The 24,523-nt window shown below is 38.7% G+C and overlaps 3 protein-coding genes across 3 annotated transcripts; all 3 read left to right on the top strand.

Annotated features, from left to right (window-relative positions):
• Positions 1 to 1,352: 1,352 nt before the first annotated feature.
• Positions 1,353 to 7,043, top strand: LOC135468970 (soma ferritin-like). The gene is made up of 7 exons (XM_064747473.1): positions 1,353 to 1,509; positions 3,722 to 3,876; positions 4,193 to 4,342; positions 5,136 to 5,201; positions 5,985 to 6,044; positions 6,243 to 6,356; positions 6,712 to 7,043. Exons 1-7 carry the CDS (start codon positions 1,437 to 1,439, stop codon positions 6,841 to 6,843), a joined length of 750 nt encoding a protein of 249 aa, XP_064603543.1. The 5' UTR covers positions 1,353 to 1,436; the 3' UTR covers positions 6,844 to 7,043.
• A 4,539-nt stretch (positions 7,044 to 11,582) lies between these two features.
• Positions 11,583 to 14,996, top strand: LOC135466406 (soma ferritin). The gene is made up of 7 exons (XM_064743856.1): positions 11,583 to 11,717; positions 12,106 to 12,206; positions 12,672 to 12,818; positions 13,092 to 13,151; positions 13,529 to 13,579; positions 14,104 to 14,217; positions 14,649 to 14,996. The coding sequence occupies exons 1-7, from the start codon at positions 11,663 to 11,665 to the stop codon at positions 14,790 to 14,792; spliced, it is 672 nt and encodes a 223-aa protein (XP_064599926.1). The 5' UTR covers positions 11,583 to 11,662; the 3' UTR covers positions 14,793 to 14,996.
• Positions 14,997 to 18,192: 3,196 nt separating this feature from the next.
• LOC135469305 (soma ferritin-like) lies at positions 18,193 to 21,588 on the top strand. The gene is made up of 7 exons (XM_064747925.1): positions 18,193 to 18,330; positions 18,764 to 18,864; positions 19,880 to 20,026; positions 20,371 to 20,430; positions 20,691 to 20,741; positions 20,923 to 21,036; positions 21,282 to 21,588. The coding sequence occupies exons 1-7, from the start codon at positions 18,285 to 18,287 to the stop codon at positions 21,423 to 21,425; spliced, it is 663 nt and encodes a 220-aa protein (XP_064603995.1). The 5' UTR covers positions 18,193 to 18,284; the 3' UTR covers positions 21,426 to 21,588.
• The last annotated feature ends 2,935 nt before the right edge of the window (positions 21,589 to 24,523 follow it).

The raw sequence follows: 24,523 nt of genomic DNA, 5'->3' as shown, positions 1-24,523 counted from the left end.
GTAGAGTTTGTTGGTGATTTTCATGATTCGTATCGTAAGGTGTGGGACTCCTAACCGCCGGCACTCGAAAGTCGCTAATTCTGTCCCAGTCTAGGACAGGATTTTTGTCCTGCCTGTGTTATTTATGTGGCCGTTTTGAAAATTAGGAACCGGTATCGCTTGTGGTATCTAATACTCTAATATATGACGCCTGTGCGTCACACGTCGAAAAGTTAGTCGGTATCTTGCCAGTGTCGGTGGTTTAAGGCAGACACTCCATGCACCTATAAAACTGACCGTCATTTTATATACATGAAAACAATCTTGAGTATGGTTTTTAGCATTCAAGAAAATCAAGTTAAAGAACAAGGCCCGTTTTTTTTTTTCATTTCCTGTTATCCGTTTTCTACCAAGTAAGTATTAAAAAATTAAATTTTCCGATAAAATTGACCTAAAATGTTTGAATATGGAGTATTCATGTTAGACTAAGGTATTTTTCACGGCTATCGTCCTGTCACTTGCGCTGATCTCTGAATAACCATTTTACCTCTGTGCACTGAAGAGAACAACATAATGGAGTACGTGTACCAGAACATGGTGGACCCGACAAATATTTGAGCTTAACATGACCTTAGCTCAGTTATCAGGCCAGAGACTGAGTGATAACAGATAGTCAGACATCAAACAATCCCATAGATCACAATGACAGCTTGGTTAGTCGATTGATACATGTCTTCGCTCTGTCTTTTCTCGTTGAATTAAACTTTCTCTGATTCTGTGAAAATATTTCTGAATCTTTTAACCTTAAACTCTTACACTTAGGTATGGAAATTAGTCTATAGCTTCAGTTCTCCCCGCCTTTGCTTACCACCTTTATTTGAGTTTGAGACCTCAGAAACCGTTGCTTTGTCAGCAATCGCAATTTCCTCATGTGCGATGTACACAATTATGATCTTACGTTGGCACGGTCATCTTCTTCCTCTTTAATTCCACCAACGATTGCCTGCATTCCTAAAAATCCGCGTGTATGCACTGAAAGGTTGTGTTCCAAGAACAACAAGTATGAAGAAATAATTTTTGCCTCACTATAAATATGTTAAGCCCCACAAAACATATATCAGTAGATCCCGATTGAACAGGTCAATTAAATAATGCTCACTCAGAAAAAAAGAATATTTTTGAATTTTAAACCAGTCTTTTAGATACTAACGTAAGTTCAGTTTTAAAAAATACTTTTAGCAAGTACATCAACGCACAGTAAACGTAATAATATAATAAAAAAGAGACCGGCATGCAGGTCGCATAGATCTTTCTAATGTTGGCTTGCGCATGCGCCGCGGATTGTTCAGATTTAACTCCAGTGGATAGAGACACATCTCAGATAGCTTGATTTCCGTCTGATAGTACTGAAGCAACACCAGTGTGTGTTCTTCTGTATAAACCTGAACGGAGAGAAAATGGCGTACAAAGTTTTCCTGTCTGTACTATTTGTTCTGGTCTCTGTGGCGTCAGGAAAATACTTCCATGATGGTAAGTTAGACTGTGCTTCTTTCACATGGGTACCTCTATGCCAGTCACACGTGGATCAGAAACTTAATTCTCATACTGTCGTTGATATGAAATAATAATAATAATAATAATAATAATAATAATCATAAGAAGAAGAAGAAGAAGAAGAAAAAAAAAAAGAGGAAACAATGAAATTATTTATTTAGGGGTGTTTCCCTGGCGTCACAAGTTCAAATCCGAAATGGGTTAATTTGTCAGACTATAACACTGTCAAATACTTATCACATCCGCATAAAGTAGTATACCGCGCTTTAAACATTCCTGTTAATTAATTAGGTAGCAACGAATGTCACAGGTAGGGCTTGTCGCTAGGACACTGTATATGGCCGTTCTCTTTCCCTTATTTTATATTGTGATCCAGATTTCCAGAAATATCTTTGGCAAAACCATAATTTTAAACAAAACAATGTTGTACATGCACTCTTTTAAGGAATTAGCGGAGGAGTTAATGGACTAATTGATTAAAGGAGCCTATTTACACAGACAATAAATTCTGTATAAACCTGAACGCAGAGGAAATTGCGTACACCTGTTTACCTGTTTGCACTATTTGCTCTGGTCTCTGTGACGTCAGAGAGACTGTGTTTCTTTTACACGGGTACCTCTACGCCAGTCACATCTGGATCAGAAGTTTAATTCTCCTGTGATCAGATGAATCTCATACTGTTACCTCTACGCCAGTCACATCTGGATCAGAAGCTTAATTCTCCTGTGATCAGATGAATCTCATACTGTTACCTCTACGCCAGTCACATCTGGATCAGAAGCTTAATTCTCCTGTGATCAGATGAATCTCATACTGTTACCTCTACGCCAGTCACATCTGGATCAGAAGCTTAATTCTCCTGTGATCAGATGAATCTCATACTGTTACCTCTACGCCAGTCACATCTGGATCAGAAGTTTAATTCTCCTGTGATCAGATGAATCTCATACTGTTACATCTACGCCAGTCACATCTGGATCAGAAGCTTAATTCTCCTGTGATCAAATGAATCTCATACTGTTACCTCTACGCCAGTCACATCTGGATCAGAAGCTTAATTCTCCTGTGATCAGATGAATCTCATACTGTTACCTCTACGCCAGTCACATCTGGATCAGAAGCTTAATTCTCCTGTGATCAAATGAATCTCATACTGTTACCTCTACGCCAGTCACATCTGGATCAGAAGCTTAATTCTCCTGTGATCAGATGAATCTCATACTGTTACCTCTACGCCAGTCACATCCGGATCAGAAGCTTAATTCTCCTGTGATCAAATGAATCTCAATCTGTCGTTGAATGAAATATAGAATATACTCATACCGTCGTTGATATGTAATAATCATAATAATAATAAGAAGAAGAAGAAAAAAAAAAAAGAAGAAAGAGGAAACATTGAAATTATTTATTTAGGGGTGTTTCCCTGGTGTCATGAGTTCAAATTCGACATGAGTTAATTTGTAAATTAGAATATAACACTGTCAAATACTTATCATAGTCGCATAAAGGAATATACTGCGTTGCAAACACTCATGTTAATTTATTGTGTAGCCATAGATGTGATGGGTAAAACGGCATACGGCCATTCTCTTTTCCTTATTTTATATGGCAAAACCATAATTTTATATAAACAATATTGTTCATGCACTCTTTTGAGGAATTAGCGGAGGAGTTAATGGACTAATTGATTAAAGGAGCCTATTTACAGAGAAAACAAATACTAAAAATTCTCCTCTTATGGATAAAACAATTAATGAATAATTTAATAAAAGTAGCGGATAAACTGTATAATGGGAAATTCCTCAGAGTAATATATTAAATGATATAATTTAGATAAATGAAATAGTAAAGGCCAGTCAATCAATGAATCAATAAACGCAGATGAATCAGTTACAATTGTAACTGACAAACGAATAAATGGAGAGATGATAAATCCATATGAAAATATCATATTTCAAACATCACTTCCGAAGTAGACAAAGGAAAGTAGTGTTATTTTGGGGGAAAAATTCATATTATACTCATCATTTCGACATTTCGTTATATCATTATCAAGAGTATTACATGGATAGTGACGACATATACGTACATATATAACACTTTTTCCTGTGGAATTACAGAATGCAAACTGTTTTCATTTTTTGAAATAAATGACAAATGTTTGAATCTTTCTGATGACAATTTCAGCATTTGACACCAAGTATTCCAAGAATGACATGGCAATTGAGGCGCCCGAGGTACACCAGCTGTTGTCAAGGAGTCACTTCAGTGATAAGTCCGTCTTCAAGCTGAACCACATGGTCAAACTTAAACTCCACCATCATTACCTCTACCGCGGATATGTACGTATTACTCACTGTGAATGTTTCCTACAACATGGAATTGCATCCACATATATTTGATCATTTATTATTACATAAATTAATTCCCCTTATGAATTTTTAACTCTGACAACGTCATTTGCGAAAATGGTTTCGAGAAAAACGGCATAACTTTTCTGCATTTTTGGCTCTTAAAATTTGTTAAATATCCCGAACACAAAATAATTAGGTTAAGCAATAAAGCTATTTGAAATATTTCTTTGTTTTAACATCTTTGATGGAAAATGTACAAACACACTGATCACCTGTGACACATTGTGACGTCATATTTTCTCAGGCCCACTACTTCAAGACTGTAGATGTGGTTTTGCCTGGCTTCCATTCCTTCTTCAAGAGCCTGTCTGATGACAATCTGGAACACGCAGACCGCTTCATGAAATACCTGAACAAGCGCGGGGGCAGGAACATCCATGACTACCCAATCAGGGTAAGAGGATAATTTGTGTACAACAGGGAGCACTCACACTCCTGCATGAGAAATATAAGGGTTCATTTGTAGCAGAGCGCTTTATGGAATTCCTGAACAAGCGCGGGGGCAGGACCATCCATGACTACCCCACCAGGGTAAGAGGATGATGTGTGTACAAGAGGGAGCACTCACACTCCTGCATGAGAAATATAAGGGTTCATTTGTAGCAGAGCACTTTATGGAATTCCTGAACAAGCGCGGGGCAGGACCATCCATGACTACCCCACCAGGGTAAGAGGATGATGTGTGTACAAGAGGGGGCACTCACACTCCTGCATGAGAAATATAAGGCTACATTTGTACTCATACGCATGGCCCGACAGAGGATAAAAGTTTGAAGATCCATGCAAGACTTGTGTTGTTGGTTTGACAAGGGGGGGGGGGGGGGCGGGGTAAACATATCTGTTGAGGGTGAGGGCAGGGGTGGTGTATTAATATAGATCAAAATTGTGACTTCGTGGAGCCTTTCTGGATCAGTTTCATACCAAACAGGTAAATTTTATCTTATTATACATCTTTTTGTAATAGTTGTATCATCATCTTTCATTGTTTTGTGCTCAAAATCGGCCTTTATGAGAACGTGCTACAGAAATAAGCTATCATGTTTCACTGATTAAATGGGTGTCTATTACTCTGTTACACTTTTAGGCAGCTCTGAATTCCACAGCCTTTCTCATGATACCTTCTCAGAAGCATCTTGACATTATTTCTTTGTTGTCTGATGATATGTAAGTTATACCTTTGCTTGTAGATTCCGGACTCATGCGAGACAATTGAACAAGGGCTCACAGAGTTGGACGCAAAAAGAGGAGCTTGTGTAAGTGGTGTCATAATATTGTTTTCCCAAAGAGAGGAGCTAGTGTAAGTAAAGTTAAGCTCTTCTTTACAAAGAGATTTGTGAAGCTCTTCTTCACAAAGAGAAGCGTTGTGTAAATAGTACTAAGTTTGTCTCCGCAAAGAGAGGAGATTGTGTAAGTAGTATTAATCTTCTCTCCCCAAAGACAGAAGATTGTGTAAGTAGTATTGAGCTTGTCTCCCCAAAGAGAGGAGTGTGTAAGTAGTATTAAGCTTGTCTCCGCAAAGAGAGGAGATTGTGTAAACAGTATTAAGCTTGTCTCAAAGAAGTCGTGTTCAGCATCCCTTCCCTGTACAACGATCATTGAAATTCCACGATGAAACAAAGTTTCTATTCCATACAGTCCCAGGAATGCCTTTTATTGAGCAGTTTCAAGTAAACAGAAAATTAGTATTGTACAATATCAGCCCGATAAAGTTCAATTCTATGTCTTCAAGTGGGGGGCCTCGGTGGTTCAGTTGGTTAGCGCGCTAGCGCAGCGTAATGACCCAGGAGCCTCTCACCATTGCGGTCGGCTTCCTCTCCGGCCGTAAGTGGGAAGGTATGCAGCATCCTGCGGATGGTCGTGGGTTTCTCCCGGGCTCTGCCCGGTTTCCTCCCGCCATATTGCTGGCCGCCGTCGTATAAGTGAAATATTCTTCAGTACGGCGTAAAACACGAATCAAATAAATAAAATAAACAAATATGTCTTAAAGTTCATAAATATTATTTTTCTGCTACGTATTTGCATTTTCTGTGTCACAGATCTGTCAGTACATATCCGCGGGGATCACCCAAAAGATTGGCAAGGCCAAGGGATGCAAGGTAGGTCGTCATGCAATATATACGCTAATGGGGTAAAATATTTCAATGCTGCAACATTCTTATTACGTCACGAATATAGAAAAAATAAATTCAAAATCGACAGTCAGCGTATTTTACAACATTTGGGTTTACCGTGATACCTAAAAGTGCTTGACCAGATTACGCTCGTGAATTTCGTGACTATTTTCTCTTGGATAGGACACTCCGCTGGAATGGTTTAACGGGCTACAAGGTTTGGAGGACGCTCTGATTTCCGAGAGACATATTAACAATGAGTTACTGCTCCTTCACGAAAATGCGAATGACCCACATGTGAGTTTACTCAGCAAGCAATGCGAAAAACAAATCCGCTGGACAATTATTACAGTTCACATTGACATCTACGGCCGCTGTAAGCAAAATGGAGTTTTAGAGGCACTTTGCGTTTATTGGTATATAGATAAATACAATCAATCATGTCTTGTTGCAAAAGTGAAAAGGCAAATTTAGGACTCCTCGGCTTGTGTTGTTTCACAATGTTAGACAGCGTCTAACTACACAGATATTGTGTCAGTCAGGAGGTTTTCGTCGCACACAAACACGAGCCGATATATAGGTGGATTAAGTCTGAATACAGCGTAAACATTAATCAAATAAATCCAACATTTCCTTTCAATTCTCTATACAGCTGGAGATGTTCCTGGAGACACATTACTTGGGTCACAGCGTAGACACAATCAGCAAGCTGGCCAACTACATCACACAGCTAAAGAAGGTCGGAGCAGGTCTCGGTGAATACGTCTTTGACAAGTCCCTGTAGATCTGACTGCTCATTCCCAGCAGGAAGTAGCCACCAAGTTTCAAAAGCCACGCAACGTTTGAGTGTGGAAGAATTCCTGCTTGAAGGAAGCCGACTATTCATCTGATCGTCTGTGGACAGCTTTACATCAAGACAGAGAGTGCAGATATTCGGTTGTCAAACCCAAAGTGTATTTGAAAATAAAAACACGTGTAATACTTGCATTGTCTTAACAACTTATTTATAGTTTTGGACGCTAGAAACTCTCTAGCTTATTAACACGAACGCGATTCTGATATTTGCTGATGCCCTCCATTCACAAGAGACGCGGACTCTCGTCCCACAAAGTTGATTCTAGGACGATGTTGTGTACAACATTCGTATCGTAGGCACTGACTTCGAAGAGGCCACTTTCATACATTGTTTTTTGTTTTGTGTGTTACTGGGAAAATAACGGTAAATCAAATCAACATTCACTCTTGGCATGGCTTAGGACAATCAACCTGTAATCTGCTATTGATGCTTTATATAGCAGTCAAATCTCAAACAGATCTCGCCATGATATGGCTGAAATACTGCCATATACTGCAATTTATTCAAAAATAGATTATCCACCATTCATCACTGTGTCATGCTGCATAAATCTTTCGGGGAAAACTCGTCAGAACAATGATTTTCCTTGGGCAACTAAGGCTCGGGTTCAAGCAGAGCTGTTTGTTTTCTTGTGACCCATGGCATGCGTTATCGGTTTGTCCAAAATACGCCATCGCAAGGACAATAGTGCGCAACAGACCTCAGGCTGAAATTATGTGCATGAGGTGTAGTCTTTGATGTCATGGTCATGATATTCCAATGAGGCAGCACTGTATGCGCAAAATTAGGAGAGTCATGCTCTATGCACACCGCGACGCTGTCGCCATATGGCTAAAATCATTGTTTAATTCATGCATGCAAATCCGCTGGACAATTATTACAGTTCACATCGACATCTACAGCCGCTGTAAGCAAAATGGAATTTTAGAGGCACTTCTTGAAAAAATTCCATAATGAATATTGCAATGATACTGACTCCCGTATCAGTCATTATTATCATTTAATATTGGCGAAGTGGAGAATTCTGACTTACTGGCTTGACAACTGATTAAGTGAGTCACTGGCGAAGAGGCAACTCACTGAGGGACCGGTGGGCGGGATCGAACGCGTCTCGATGACGATTTCTACTATTGAGAATTGGGTACAGCAATGGCGACTTGAACATTGTTCTTCTGTAATACTCCCATTGTGTAGAGTAGGCTGCTACCTCACCACTTGGCACACAAATCGTCACCTCGGAGATGGGAATGAACCCTTGAGCCTTAATTCAGCAAATAGTACAAAATATGCCTGAATTACAAGACTCGAGGTACCATAAGGTTTATGCTGGTAAATTCAAAATGGATTCATCCACAAAATAATTGGCTGTGACACTTTAACGACTGTCATCTTATGTGAACGGTCAGACTTAAGCATTACAACCAGTCACTTTCTGGAAAATTGAACTTTATGGGAATCATTGGGAAGTAAATATTATGCTTTAATAAATTAACACACTTCTGAGCAACTGAATTTTTATTTATGAATAGCAAAGAAACAGTATAAAGACCACACAGGATAGCACCTTGTACTGCTTATTTCTACTGCAGCTCATGAGAACGTTAGAATTGTACTTGTCTGGTGTCCACCTTGCTATATATGATAGTGATATGCCCATATTATAATAGACGTACATACGTAAATCACCAGTGAAACCCAAACACCTGCACATTATAATCATCATCACGGTTTACGTGATCTAATTTCAATGGACAATGACATTGCATATTCCATTTTACTAAGCGATAAGATTTGAAGTTAATGGAGATCTTCAGACCCGCTATTGATCGCTTTGATACAGTTTTTATTTTTATTATGGTGCATTTTAAAATAGTTCAAGCTATCTGATAATAAAAGTAAGGTGATATGAAATATGCAGACCCGAGTTTAGATTGAGCCATAGAGATGACAGATAATTTATCAAAGTCCTTTGTTGATACTGACGATATCATTTTGCTGTCCTTTGTTATCGTCTTAGTGAACTTTTAACAACGTTGTCATCATATCAGAATAAAGGCATGAGCTCAGAACACGTCGTCGCTTAATACATTAGTGTCAACTTCCCATGTGAAGATCGTTAAACAACATCAAATGCAGCATATTTTCTCTTCCATCAGTTTTGTCACCCACAGGCGATGAAACTATGGCATACTAGAGCACATTTTCAACATGCCATCCATTATACTGGAAAGTTCTGAATAAAAGTTTAGTTTGCTTCAATTCTGTGTTAAGAGGAAAATCCAATCTCAATATAAAGTCAGATCTATAGTGGATCATTAGATTAGACCCAACATCGGGTTGAGTGGGGGTAAATATTTCTATTTCTACTTCTTAGCGACTATATCGAGCGACTAATAGATATGGCTTCAATCACTTTGGAGAAATAAGACTAACGGACGGAGAGATTGAAAGACTAATGCCAATAATGGAGAGATTGGAAGAATAATGCCAATAGGGGAGAGATTGGAAAACTAATGCCAATAATGGAGAGATTGGAAGACTAATGCCAATAATGAAGAGATTGGAAGACTAATGCCAATAGTGGAGAGATTGGAAAACTAATGCCAATAGGGGAGAGATTGGAAGACTAATGCCAATAATGGAGAGATTGGAAGACTAATGCCAATAATGGAGAGATTGGAAGACTAATGCCAATAGTGGAGAGATTGGAAAACTAATGCCAATAATGGAGAGATTGGAAGACTAATGCCAATAATGGAGAGATTGGAAGACTAATGCCAATAATGGAAGGATTGGAAGAATAACGCCAATAGTGGAGAGATTGGAAGAATAATGCCAATAGTGGAGAGATTGGAAGACTAATGCTAATAATGGAAAGATTGGAAGAATAATGCCAATAGTGGAGAGATTAGAAGAATAATGCCAATAGTGGAGAGATTGTAAGACTAATGCTAATAATGGAAAGATTGGAAGAATAATGCCAATAGTGGAGAGATTAGAAGACTAATGCCAATAATGGAAAGATTGGAAGACTAATGCCAATAGGGGAGAGATTGGAAGACTAATGCCAATAGTGGAGAGATTGGAAGACTAATGCCAATAGTGGAGAGATTTGAAGACTAATTCCAATAGTGGAGAGATTGGAAGACTAATGCCAATAATGGAGAGACTGGAAGACTAATGCCAATAATGGAAAGATTGGAAGACTAATGCCAATAATGGAGAGATTGGAAGACTAATGCCAATAATGGAGAGAATGGAAGTCATGATATCAACTCCATAAATTACCAAATTTCGAGAAAGCACAACAACAGAAAACACCAATGTGGAGCTCTTTGGTACTTTTGCTTTTTGTACTCAGCGGTGATTGAAAGTCGAATTCTCACCTTTCCAGTGAGTTGTACCAAACGCCTAAATTTAAGGAGAGACGATATACATTGTGATAGTTGTAAAATAATAAGACACCAGCCTAGTCAGGAGAAATATTCCCGCGGAATAAACATCAACCAAACTGACCTTTGTTCTCGGCTGATAGATGGGGGACACGTTATCAATTTGCCCACAAATCGCTATTGTAAAAGCAGGAATGAACAATACTTTCGGTATTCTTCACCATTTGTTTTGTCCTTTTCTACTTGACCAACAAAATATAATTCTGATACATTTTTGTACCAAGGAGAACAACAAACACTGATTGAGAGTTTTCGAGTGTGGCTTTATCAATTCCATCAAACGATATAGGCAAACCAAAATGCAACATCCGGACATGCCAACACCAATTTGAAACTTGTTCGGCACTTCTTAGTTTTTGTACTGAATGGTGATCAGAAAACTGATGTCAATTTCCATTACATAGTATCCAACGCATCCGTACTCATATATCAATATAATACATGTTTCTACAAAGGGAGAACTAAAATCAATACCAAAGGGCCTACTATTCAGATATTGATTGACTTTACTATACTGTGTTTTTCAAGATCTGTTTGAAACAATTACTTGATCTTTGCATTTGTAAGCAAGAGCACGGAGAGCATTCCGATATCCCGTTTCACTTAAGTCTTGTACACACTGGCATATACCCTCGTGAACATACCTTACAATTAAAGCTTTACAACTGTGAAAACAATGACGTCAGCTTTTCTGACATGGTAGAATGAACTGTTATTGTTTCCAGCGAGAGTGTCATTCAGTTGAAGCTTTATTATTGTGGAAACAATTTTGATTCCCAGGGAGAGTACAATTAAAACGTTGCCAATGTGGAGACGATACACCACCATTGATAATAAACCTCAGTCAGGAGAATAAAACAAAATGTTATCGTCTCCAGGGGGTGTGGAGAGAGCTTCTGGTTCAAATTTCCCCAGAGACAATGAAAGTCTCGTTATCTCTAAATCACAACACCGGCTATACTGACATGTAAAGAAAAACATCACACAGGTGTAGATAAGCGGGACTTCATAGCAGGTTATCTGACCTTCTGAACGTCTAATCCTGCCAGGATGTTTGATTACACCGAAAAATTGACCCAAGGACGAAAACAATAGGGCCCACCTTGGTTAAGTTGATTAGATAGAGGCACATAGAGTGGTCACGTGTTGTATGCTGCGCAGGACTGTTGGGTGGTTGACCTCATCGGGTCAGTCTGATATAAGTCCGGTCCGCGTAGAGCCCGCTTCATATCGAGGTAATCTGGCTGTGGTTGACGTGAAGCGAGAAGCATCAGCGCCATACTAGAGAACCAAACATGAAAGTCTTACTAGTCTTAGCTTTTGTGGGCTTGGCCTTTGTGGCAGCCGAGGGTAAGATGATTATTTTTCTTTCAATTGCATTTCAATTTTCTTTATGCAGAAAAAAAACCATTCATTCAAGGCAGACAATATATTAGGAGCAACCACTTTTTGAAAGTTCCTTTGTCATTTAACTGACAACCTTTAGAGGGTTGTACATATAACTATACGTCTTCATATCAATCTGGACAATAGTCATTGTCATCCTGCAGTCAATACCAGTAACGATGAAAGTTACTCATGGTAAGGAATATCAGTATGTTGAAGACATGAAAAGATGTAATTTTAGAGCTGATTTTATCTAACTGAATACCATTCCTTACTCTATTTTACTAGAGTTTTGCGATTTGTTTTTTTTTTTTTTTTTGATTTTTATGTTCCACCCTTCTCAAACCTGCAGATAAGCGTTTAACATGCACGGCTTTCTCGGACAGCCTGATAGAGAAGATGAACGATCAGATCAACCTGGAGTTACACGCCAGCTACCTGTACCACGGTTACGTGAGTAAACACTTTTGGGGAGAATTTTTGGGAAAATGTCCTTAAATGAACACAAAATACTAATATAAACAAATATGACCATAAATTTTCATTCGTTCACTGGCAAAATTTTGTTTAGTTCTGCACTACATTTTTTTTTTCGAATGTAGGAAAATAGCGAATATATAACTTTCTCGTTCATGATGGCGAATATTAATTAAATAAAAACAAAATGTAGGTTTCATTAGGTTTCACCCAGTATTGTCCGGGTTAATATGTGTCGTGTTTTACTATAAACACATACTCATTGCGATTGTACCATGTTTATCACGAAACTTGTATTCGAAAAAAGCTGTTTTATACAGCAAACTTCAGTCCTGAAAATACAAGAAAGACAACATGAAGGGACATTTGTTTTCATTCGCCTTTTTGTCAAAATGACATTTTATTAAGCAACAGCGTATATTTAATTTGACATTCTTACAGGCCCGGTACTTTGGCCGTGATGATGTGGCTCTTAGCGGATTTGCGGACTTCTTCAAGCACGCCTCATCTGAGGAGAAGGATCACGCGGACAAACTGATGGAGTATATGAACACCCGCGGCTGCCGATTCCTGCTCAAGGACATCACCGTAAGCAGCCCAATTCTTTTGTGCCAAAACATCCGCAGGTTTTACGTAAAAGTCCTTCCAGAATTGTAAATATAAATTTGATGACATGTTTATTTTGATTTAACACAATAGAGTTTTCCCACAGTACCACAATCGTATGGAAGAAGGGGTTAAAATGTATGGAAGAATTCTCCACAACAAATATATTTCTCAATACAATTTCGCCTTTCGTCATACAATGTTCAGTTGTCGTTCACCTGCTCTAAACATACCGTTCTTATAATAATGTTTCAGTACAAGGACGTCTGTGACAAGATCAACGAGAAGAAACCAGCAGAACTCTCCAGCGCATGCGTAGGTTGCTTCACTTGTTGATATATCATATATAGTTGTTTCCATCGCACATCTGCTCCAGAACATCTCACTTATATAATGGTAGTTGGGCGGAGCCCTTGGTAAACTACAAAAGCTCAGGGTATACAGAATACACATGAAGGCATACAACCGCCGCCAACCCAAATGTTGCACGATTCAATCCTGAGATCTCACTGTTCAGAGCTTGTCTTCCAATTCAGGTACAAAGCCATTATCTGCATTATTCTCAAAGCTAGATTTTCCTCTTGAACTATTAGTAAAATTGTAAAAAACTGATTTCAATTGCAAAAGTAGTGTAAATAATTCCCAACTTATATATGTATATATACTTACATAACATTTTTTTTTCATTTCAGATTTGTGAATTTACCGCTGCTGCCACAGGAGGTGACCCGTCTTCCTGCTCCGTGAGTTTACAGACACAACTGTCTCTTGCATTTGCATGCTGTTATGCCCAACCAGAAATTAACAAACAACTGTTACAATATACACCACATACTAGAGATATTCTGGTATTGTTTCGAATATATTAATAGTTTCTTAAATATGCTTTGCAGTAAAAGCCGACACTTCTATTACGTAAACACGAGAATTCGTTAATTATCTTTTGAATTAACAATGAATTCTTTTTTAATTAACAATGAATATGTACACGCCTTGTCGCTTAATTCTGATAGATTTCATTCCATTCCCATTGCTCATTCTCATTGCTTTGATTACTCCATTCTCACTGCTTTGATTACTCAAATATAGCGCAAAATAAAAGGCATCGAAACGCAGTCAATTATTTTATGTGTCTGGAGAAGTCAATACGTAGTCTGCTGCTTTATATCGTCTTCAAATTGATATTACATCCCGTCTTTAGACTACTTTCTCAGACATCCTCTGAGTAAGCTGTACTGTAATGTCATATCAACGTTTGTTTTTGCAGGCCAATCGTCCCGAATGGTTCAATGGCAAACAGGCCATGGAGAACGCCCTGACCATTGAGCACCATGTGAACGATGAGCTGTTGAAACTTCACAGATCTACCAACGATCCTCATGTAAGTAGTTCTATCAAAGTGCCTAAAGTATCACTCATATGGAAATGACATAATGTTTATCAGCCTCTAATGTTAACTTTGACCCAGAAACACTACTATTTCTCCAATTAAGATGTGAAATAAATTCATTCTTATTGGGCACCGCGCTGTCCAAAGTTGTCCAGTCAGTTGTTATGTATAGAACCAAGATTACATTTCATGTAGTATCACTGAAATAGCTTTAAAATCATATTTAAAGTAGGCCTACATGTTCACCGAAAAAAATTTGAAGACGTTGAAACGCTCAGTTCGATTGACATCTAAGAATACTTTGTATGATCGTTTTAGAGCATTAATATTTTTTAAACAAATGTCTGCAGTAGTAACATCACTGAACACGCATTTCCTGTGTGTTATTGACCAGTTTTAAAATAATTCTCTCTCTATTTCAGTTCGAAAAATTCTTGGAGGACAACTACCTGGACGAACAGGTGCACGCCATCAAGGAGCTGTCTGATTACATCACTATCCTGAAGAGAACTGGAGACGGTCTGGGTGAATACTTGTTCGACAAGGATCTGGACTCCAAGTACTAGAGAGTTCCACTTCCGCCCTCGTCCTGGAAACATCATGGCTAACACGCAGAGAGCGTTACGCAACACAGAACGTACATTTCATTTCCATCTCCTAGCATCCAGTGTCCTCTCACTGTGAAGGCAACATGTGAAAGTATCTGCAGATCTGTACCATGTACAACATTTCTGTTAAGAAGATAATAAACAAAAGCTAAGGAAAACATTGATGACGTGTGTGATTTTTATTATGCATATACGAAGACCACATTATACATTTTAAATATATTTGAAAAATTAAAGGCACTATGTATCTTATGTCATGTATAGCCCAATTGTCTAAAATATTGAAGCGCACAAATACAGTGTAATGACCCAGGAGTCTCTCACCAATGCGGTCACTGTGAGTTCAAGTCAAGCTCATGCTGGCTTCTTCTCCGTTCGTACGTGGAAAGGTCTGACAGCAACCTGCGGATGGTCGTCGGTTTTCCCCGCGCTCTGCCCGGTTTGAGAAATGAGATTTCCGGTGTTTAGCCTTCGAGATTAAGAGCTATCCTATGCTTAATATTCTTGCAAAACATTTTCAATATAATTTAGAAGTACTTTTCAATCACAAATATATACGCTCAACAGATTTATTCATTGGTGTCATTAAAATTAAGAGAAGCTTTGATCTTCAGGTTAAAATCGTCACATGATGACGTTGCGCTGAATAGAGCTCACAACAGGCTTCTCTGATGCATTTTAGCGCAACTTTGGTGAATCACGAAATGGTTTCAGTCTGTGTCAGGAATGTTTCACTCTTTGTTGGGAATAACACTCTTATCACCATATCTACGACACACATTTATTTAATTTGTTTGTGGTTTAATGTATATATTAGCATAATTTCGAAGATGCGTGCTTGTGGCAGGCAAGTACTAATAGCGATGTCGTTATAGTGCTGCGTCACTGTACCGCCATGCCATAAATAACAGGCATGACATCCCTCTGACCAGTATATTGGCTCAGATAATGGAGAAGATTTATAGCCTCGAACAACTTGTGTGGTCTACTATTTATTCCCGTCTTTTATTTATTTATTTATTTATTTATCTATTTGATTGGTGTTTTACGCCGTACTCAAGAATATTTCACTTATACGACGCAGGCCAGCATTATGGTGGGTGGAAACCGGGCAGAGCCCGGGGGAAACCCACGACCATCCGCAGGTTGCTGACAGACCTTCTCACTTACGGTCTCCTTTTCTTTAAGTTTCGTGGGTAAAGTATAGTAACTTATTATTTATTTATTTACTTAACTGGTGTTTTACGCTGTGCTAAAAAAATATATTCACTTATACGACGGCGGCCAGCATTATGGTAGGAGGAATAGTAACGTATCACACGCTCAATGCAGAGAACAGTGGTCTATCCAGAAGGGCCCGAGTCGTCATTACACGGTAATAGGTACACCATGTAATACTTGTTGAAATGTTATGCATGACCAGGCATGGGATTAAACCAAGACATCACACGTATGAATGGATGGAATGAAATGGCCTAACGCCATGACGGCAACATTTCAGAATTATCTTACCAAGAATCTCTCAACATGTCTCAGCCTGATACAGCATGGTCTTTAATATCAAAATGAACAGATCAAAAATTCAACGAAATGACATAAACATTAAAAAAAAACCTTAAAACAATTATCATTTATAGTACGAAGACCAAACTTAAACTTTTAAAATACAACTGACATACTGAAAAGATGCTGTATTTCACAGGTTATGTGTGATAATTTGCCAGCTTTCACGCCGTCGTCGCTGCTCTGGTTACCCCCCCCCCCCCCCCCCCCCCCCCCCCGTAGTGTACCGTGTTATATTTCAAAAAATATTTTAAAAAGTTTGCTTTTTTGTAATGTGAGTTCAACATTACTTCAGCTACTTTCATGGTGCTAACACGTTACAGTGCGGTCTATATGACTGAAGTACCTTGCCAATGATACATGTATGACGTCCCATAACGCCAGTCGTTTTGTGTTTGTTGTTTCGTGCTCCAAGTGCGAATGGATGATTGAGGCTTAACGCGCAATTGGCAATATGTCAGCCATATCGTGCCAAGCTAAATGAGAAAGTACACCTATACACATTAAATACTTATAGAAAAGACATGTTACCTGAGTTATTTAGGAAGACGGCTTGAAACAGACCCATACGTGGGAAGGTCTCTCAGCAACCTGCGGATGGTCGTGGGTTTCCCATTGAACTGCAGTGTCTTTGTTGTGCAACGTCACAAAAGTAAAAGATGTGTTTTTTAAACTTGCTATAGGATACTTTATTTTTGAATGTATACATTGGGTACAATGTTGCCTTTTCTTAGAAGTTTCATGCATAACCGGACTGGAACTCCAGCTCCAGCTTTTAAAACGGACTCTCTAATCACCCTTTCATGGCTGTGCTATCTTATATGTGGACACTGGTCACGTCATAATTAACTCAGACGATCTGTTACGCGCATGCCTGAAGTGGTTACCTTCTTATCATCACCATGCTTAGCAGTTAAGTAGTTACTTCATTGGTGTTTTACGCCGTACTTAAGAATATTTTACTTATACAACGATGGCCAGCATTACATGGCCAGGGGAACCCCACGACTATCTGCAGGTTGCTGCCAGACCTACCACGTATGACCGAAGAGGACACCAGCATTAACTGGATCACTTTGTTAAGCGTGTTGAACTACGATATGACCAAGATCGAGAATGAAAAAATTCTTTTAAAAGAAAAAGAACATAAAATAAATAAATATCAAATAAAATATATTCAGCAAGTGAACAATTATGTTTTTCTTTCTTGCACACGTATTATTTCTTGGTCTCTTAAGTTCTGACATAACGTTTTACACAATCTTTTATTTTAAACTATGGCAATATCTTCAAGCAATTGAGTTCATATGTTTTCTAAAGATTGTTGTGTCCCAGTGAACCACATTCTGAACCTAAAGAACCTATTGAAAAGAGCACTGTTAAGCTAAAAGCAGAGGAAGGAGCAAGAAGACCCTAACAGTTATTAATACGCTATTGGAATATTTACAAACTGTATTTAGGGGATATAACCATAAACAATATGGAGCACTTTGTCATGGAGGACTTTGCTATGGACGGATAGATCAGTCGAGCCTTTGATCTGTTGATATTCTCTTCAGCTGATCTCAGCTGACCAGGTACAAGCTTAAAAGTTTTAATCTTTAAAATTTTGGTGTCCTAGGACCCAGTCCCCTCTGCAAATTGCCTGCTCACCTACATTCGACTATCTATCGCCATATCTCTCAGCTCATTTGGGTTTCTGTAATTAATGGTGTGATAAATCCAGATTTCACAATCCAGGTCAGGACAAAGGCTATTGTCGTGAACTCGCCGATGTGTCAGTGTTTGATGAGGTCAATTCTAAAACCTCTTTATAGGGAAAAGATTCGTCAAATCGCACAGGTGACTTGAAGCGAGAAGCATCAGCGCCGATACACAGACTCAACCATGAAGCTTCTACTTGTTCTGGCTTTTGTGGCATTGGCCTACGGAGGTAAGAATTGTGCTTCGATTTATGCGATTTCCTTACACGATTTCTGATTTTACCTTCAAATTAGCAAAATTTGTTTACAGCTATAGTGTCGAAATTTGTTTAATCTGAGTCACAAAACGAATTAATGACGCATATGTGGACAACAAACAATAATATTGTCAGTAAAAAGATCTAATTTATTAATTAGACTATGAAACCTTAATTTTATTGTATTTTGTCGACATTTCTGACTGAAACTGCATTATATAAATGTAATCCCACATAGATATGGCAGTTTTTCCATGTTAAGTTTCTTCCGAAGCCAACTTCTACAAACGTTCACATCATTTTTACAAATTAAGTTTTTCACAAGGAGACCACTAAAAACTTTTTCTTGCGTTTTTAGATGAAAAAAATAATTGATATAATAATCTGAACAATATTTACTTTTCAGAAAAGCGGTTAACATGCACGTCTTTCTCGGACAGCCTGATTGAGAAGATGAATGAACAGATCAACCTGGAACTGCACGCCAGTTACCTGTACCACGCATACGTGAGTACAGCGGAAAATGTCACTCCATGAACAATTGTCACACCTTCTTGATAAACATGAAAAAAAATTTGAACATATTCACCCCACAATCAAAAAGGATTATCCTGGTATCCAATGGGACAATGTACATTCTTTAGTACACATAGGGATCAAGAGTCACTTAGTCAAAAGTGTATTAGAAGTTAAGTTTAACTTACATGGTGGATACAGGAAATGTTTGTTTCATATTCCATAAAATGGAATATATGATGTATAAAAAGCTTCTCAGCTTTCTCCTTGGGGAGTAAAATGGCTTTAAACTACAGTTTCCCTACGACCCCAGCGGTCAGTCCGGAAATCACCCTGCCATGGTGACGTCAGCGGTGATAACCGTCAAAACAACTTTGATGGGGATTGAGAGGACCTGATAACTTCTTTGCCCCATATCTCCAATCACTGACGAAAAATATGCATACAACAGAGGGGTTATCAAGAAGCATGAAATATGGGCCTATGTTAAATATATAATTTTTTTTTTCAAATTTATTTGCCCATCTTTCTTCCCGAAACAATACTCTTCGTTTTCTAGTAACTTTTTCATGTATCCTTTATTACCCCTGATCGGTCTAATTCATTAAGATCAGTCATGATCAAGTTTAATTATTAGGTAGCTTTTGAAGAAGCATGAGTTTCGGGCACCTGGTTTAACATATGTATCCCTTAACACCAACTGCATATACTCACCTAAGCACAAACATATAGGTAGCACGCGGTGTTAACGCCAGATGCTAAGATGAGCGTTCACTTGTGGCCTGGCGTCATCGTTAAACAAGCTTATACTGGTCATTTTATTATACCAGTAACTGACACTTTCAATGGGGACCTGTCACTTCCATTCTTGATGTCACAATGGCTAGAGGCCCTGCTTCACACTAGCTCTACCTCAAGACATTAAAAAATATGCTGCCTCCCAATTGCCCATAGAAGATTCAAAGACAGAATGACATAAGCAGTGGATTCCTTGTTATGTCCACAGGCCCGGTACTTTGGCCGTGATGATGTGGCTCTGAGCGGATTTGCGGACTTCTTCAAGCACGCCTCATCTGAGGAGAGGGATCACGCGGACAAAATGATGGAGTATATGAACACCCGCGGCTGCCGATTCCTGCTCAAGGACATCACCGTAAGCAGAAGGAGACTACATTATTCTTATTCTTTTTTCTTTTCACCAGTGAAGTAGGGTGTTAATATATAATGAAGATATCTGCCATATTGAAAAATACAAGGAAGGAAAGAAAAAGTTTGTAGGCATTGATTCTGCTTCTGACTGCAATTTTGTTGAGATACACGTCATTTATACAGGATGTCAGGGAAACACGATTTTCTTTTCATTTTCGACGTAACCAAATCACCATTATCAAAAGAACTCAGAGTGTATATAGTTGTGTACACTTTTCCTGTTTCACTCAAGATAACTTTCACCGTTGGGTAACACACATTTTGTGATTATTGATTTCTTTACCGCAGATTTCAGACGTTTGCGACAAGATCAACGACAAGAAGACCCCAGAACTCGCTAGCGCATGCGTAAGATCTTTGTTACCAATGTCGTGTCAATCTTTTCATTAATATTTATACAAATCTCACATAAAAGGCTTTCAATGCACAACATAATATTAATATATAATAAAGGGCAGATATTTCACACAAAAAACACTTATGTTGAAATCTAACAACAAATTGTGCTGTTTTCATTGAACACAGAAATTTGGATTAGCTCATTCTCCTATGTCATAATATCAAAAATAGTAAATCAAATATTGTTCCTCATTTCGTTTTGTTTCCAGATTTGTGAATTTACTGCTGCAGCCAATGGTGGTAACCCCTCCTCCTGTTTCGTAAGTACACATAAATACATATTACAAAAGATCTTGTATGTCTTGAAAACCGGAAAAAAATTTTCATTCCCCATAAAGGTAAGTTTTTACTATTGGTGAATACATATACACTTTCGATTACGTTTTCTCGTTGTCATGAATGACTTACTTCTTATTTCGACAACACTGTTGTTGTTTACAGGATGAGCGCACAGAATGGTTCAACGGCAAATACGCCATTGAGAACGCTTTGACCATTGAGCATCACGTGAACGATGAGCTGTTGAAACTTCACCGCTCTGCCAACGATGTGCATGTAAGTGTATTCCTCCCCCCTCCCAAAAAATTAACAAATAGCTCGAGATAAAGCATCTGTCCAGACAGAAAAATTATTCAACATGTATGGTGTTGAACAAACATAAATAATAAGTAAATGTCCGCACCAATATATTGGAAAGATAAGCAAGTTGTATTTTCTCGAAGTCAAGTCAACCAAATGATACCCACTCGATCCTTTTGAAAAACATCCTTGATCACCCTGCTGTGTATTTTCCATTACAGCTCCAAAAGTTCCTGGAAGATCATTATCTTGATGAACAGGTGTATGCCATCAAGGAACTGTCTGATTACGTCAGAATCCTCAAGAGAACCGGAAGTGGTCTTGGAGAGTACATGTTCGACAAGGATCTGGACTCCAAATACTAGAGAATTCCACCCATATGGCCAAAACCAAACATGGACGCAAAGGCGTGTTGAAGGGCCAGTCCTGATGGCTGGTAGACGAACGTTAAGATGGGTTCCCTGTTACTATATCATCATCACAAGGGGCTGATGGTTCGAATCTGCAATTGGAAGAGGTCGTTACTTGAGGCGTAATAAAGACGTTATAAAATAAATCTTTACAAAAAGTTATGTTTTGTTTCGTTTTCATACAACCACTACATCTTTATTTATTTGCTTATTTCACTGGTGTAGAGCCTGCGGGAAAGCCACGACCATCCGCTTACGATCCACGCCTGAAAATGCATTATTTTGATCACTTGAATCGTTGACACGTACGGAGTAGTTTTATTGTTATATTTGCCTAAAAAGTATCATCATGTTTAGTAGAGAAAAAAACGAGGTTTATTAGAAAGTCGCTTTCATTACAAATGGGATCTCCATCACAACGAACAATCGATAATTTGCGCATCGGGGTGAGCAGTCCAACACCCTTGAAAACCGTTTGCCTTGCACTAATATGGTATGCATATCTGCGCATCACTTGCAGTAAAACTCGTCAGTAACCTGCCAAAGGTAGCTGGTGTACCCAGGGCTTTACAGTTTCCTCCACCAAAGTGTAACTGATAACCACTGTACGAGTGGAAATTGCTTGCATACGGCGGTAAACAATAATCCAATGAATACAATAATTTTGAAGTTTAAATCACATATGAGGCTTTCCAATTGAATCCCAACTCTATCTGTCTTTTCCACTACTGTATGACAGAATTAAATATTCAAGAAACCGCATCACTGGGAAAACCATACAAATTTATCTGCGTCTAGAAGGGTTGTTGACGACACAAAACTTGGATTTCAAACACATATTTATCAAATGACAGTATCACACCAAAATATCTTGGTTTTTAAGGCAGAACGTGAGCCGATTGTGTAATCTAAATATGCCTCAATAATGGAGGGCCTCCGTGGCTCAGTCGGTTAGCACGCTAGCGCAGCGTAATGACCCAGAAGCCTCTCACCAATGCGGTCGCTGTGAGTTCAAGACCAGCTCATGCTGCCTTCCTCTCCGGCCGTACGTGGGAAGGTCTGTCAGCAACCTGCGGATGGTCGTGGGTTTCCCCCGGGCTGTGCCCGGTTTCCACCCACCATAATGCTGACCGCCGTCGTATAAGTGAAATATTCTTGAGTATGGCGTAAAACACCAATCAAAAAAAAAAAAAAAAAAAAATCAATAATGGAATCGTGTTGACATAGTCTGCCATTGCAGCTGATACTTCCACCAGTAAATCGCACTGTTCAATTAAGAGTACCAAAATCAATCCAAAGAATGCTTTCTTCAATCACCAAATTATTTATTGAATGGTACATCTAAATAGCCTTATCAGTACCATTGTCTTTCCGTCAGTTGTCTTGCTTCGCCATGAATTATTTAGAAGGCAACAGGCTTAGAGGCATTTAACAGAGTTGAAAAAAATGTTCTCTTTTAGTGACCAGTGTTAAGCCAAGCGTTCAGACCAGCGTTATGACAAGTGTTCTGACCTGTGTTATGGCAAGCGTTCTGCCCAGCGTTCTGGCAAGCGTTCTGACCAGCGTTATGGCAAGGGTTCTGACCTGTGTTATTGCATGCGTTCTCGCACGCTTTCTGGCAGGCTTTCTGACCAGCGTTCTGACAAGCTCTCTGACCAGCGTTCTAAGCGGTGTTTTGGCAAGCGTTCTGACCAGCGTTCTGACAAGCGTTCTGGAACCTTGGTGGAAAAGTAATTTCCAATGATTGCCTGAACGAAATAAACAAAGGAGATTCATTTATGACAATAAACACTACATCTATCGCAAGGGGCCATAAGCACGAACCTGAATTACAGGCTCAAATATGGCGTCAAGTCAACGTCGGTTGACCAAAATGGCAGGTTACCAATATAATCAGACCCTAGCTTGTTCTGCAAATCAATGACACTACTCGGAGGTTGTAATCCAATTCTCGCTGGTTTATTCATCGGCGGTCGGCATTATGGTGAAAGGTAACCGGGGAAAGTCTACGACCCACAACCATCCAAGCTGGTGGAAGACATTCACACGTACCGGTGAGGGGCCAGCATGAGTTGGGCTTGAACTCATAGCAACCACCTTGGTTCTGGCAAGCTTTCTGACCAGCGTTCTGACCAGCGTTTTGAGCAGGTCCCTAATTAATTAAATAAATAAAGCACTAAAATCAAAATATGCAATTAGATATCGCTTTCGCTAAGATGCAACTTAGGTAGTCTATTAATGAAGTTGACAGATCCCCAATATTGTAGTGTAGATTAAACTAAGTGTATCTACCATAACAACATAGGTCTTTAATGTATGTAGTCAAGGTTGTTAGAATTAATAAAGCTATACCAGTGATTTGAAAAACAAAAATCCGTATTCGCCAATCAAATCAAATTTTCTGTAATTTATTAAGCATAGCTCAAATTATAGCTTTTTAGTAAGTATCAGTCTAGAACTGGCACTACTGATTAATTGTTTGCCAAAAATCTCCAGTAGAGTCTCTTTAACCTAGTCTGCGGTTGCTATGTAAAACATATACCAGGATAGATAGCATATTGGTTTTGTTGAAGCTTGAGCCTTCCTATACAGTAAAAGGTTTCATTTGTTACAGGGTCTACATATATATGCATAATGATGGACAAAACAAATTTTCTGATGGGGGTATATTCTATGTATTTATCATATTACAAAAGAGACTATGGTGAACTAAAATTTGTATTATCCTTCATTCATGTTCTGAAACTACGTTTGAGCCACCTCGACATTTTCAAGAGTATCATTTGTTTTCGGAAAACACAATTTCCGCCATTTGAATTACACTAATTATGTAGACCTATGGGATGTCCCACGGGAACGTTGCGCCGTGCAATAATAGCCGGTCTGCGGCTTCTAGAATCCTCTCATAATCAGAATAAAAAATAATGCAAATGAGCTAGACACTTTCAAGCAAATCGAAAATTTCCAAAAAGAAACTAAAAATTAGGAAAGTTTTTTTCTTATCTACATCACATAAAGAGATTTTCGGAAAATTCTTTTATGTTGGAAATCTG

The sequence above is a fragment of the Liolophura sinensis genome, chromosome 6 (assembly GCF_032854445.1).
Source record: "Liolophura sinensis isolate JHLJ2023 chromosome 6, CUHK_Ljap_v2, whole genome shotgun sequence".
NCBI classification, from domain to species: domain Eukaryota; kingdom Metazoa; phylum Mollusca; class Polyplacophora; order Chitonida; family Chitonidae; genus Liolophura; species Liolophura sinensis.
Note: the sequence above shows the minus strand (reverse complement) of the source record. Positions and strands in the feature narration are given on the sequence as shown.

Bases quoted from the DNA above. Each gene is read 5' to 3' on its own strand.
- LOC135468970 (XM_064747473.1), top strand. From the start codon at position 1,437: ATGGCGTACAAAGTTTTCCTGTCTGTACTATTTGTTCTGGTCTCTGTG. The intron at 1,510-3,721 runs GTAAGTTAGACT...TGACAATTTCAG, and splicing joins AGGAAAATACTTCCATGATG to CATTTGACACCAAGTATTCC. The intron at 4,343-5,135 runs GTAAGAGGATAA...CTTTGCTTGTAG, and splicing joins TCCATGACTACCCAATCAGG to ATTCCGGACTCATGCGAGAC.
- LOC135466406 (XM_064743856.1), top strand. From the start codon at position 11,663: ATGAAAGTCTTACTAGTCTTAGCTTTTGTGGGCTTGGCCTTTGTGGCA. The intron at 11,718-12,105 runs GTAAGATGATTA...TCAAACCTGCAG, and splicing joins GGCCTTTGTGGCAGCCGAGG to ATAAGCGTTTAACATGCACG. The intron at 13,152-13,528 runs GTAGGTTGCTTC...TTTTCATTTCAG, and splicing joins CAGAACTCTCCAGCGCATGC to ATTTGTGAATTTACCGCTGC.
- LOC135469305 (XM_064747925.1), top strand. From the start codon at position 18,285: ATGAAGCTTCTACTTGTTCTGGCTTTTGTGGCATTGGCCTACGGAG. The intron at 18,331-18,763 runs GTAAGAATTGTG...TTTACTTTTCAG, and splicing joins TGTGGCATTGGCCTACGGAG to AAAAGCGGTTAACATGCACG. The intron at 20,431-20,690 runs GTAAGATCTTTG...TTTTGTTTCCAG, and splicing joins CAGAACTCGCTAGCGCATGC to ATTTGTGAATTTACTGCTGC.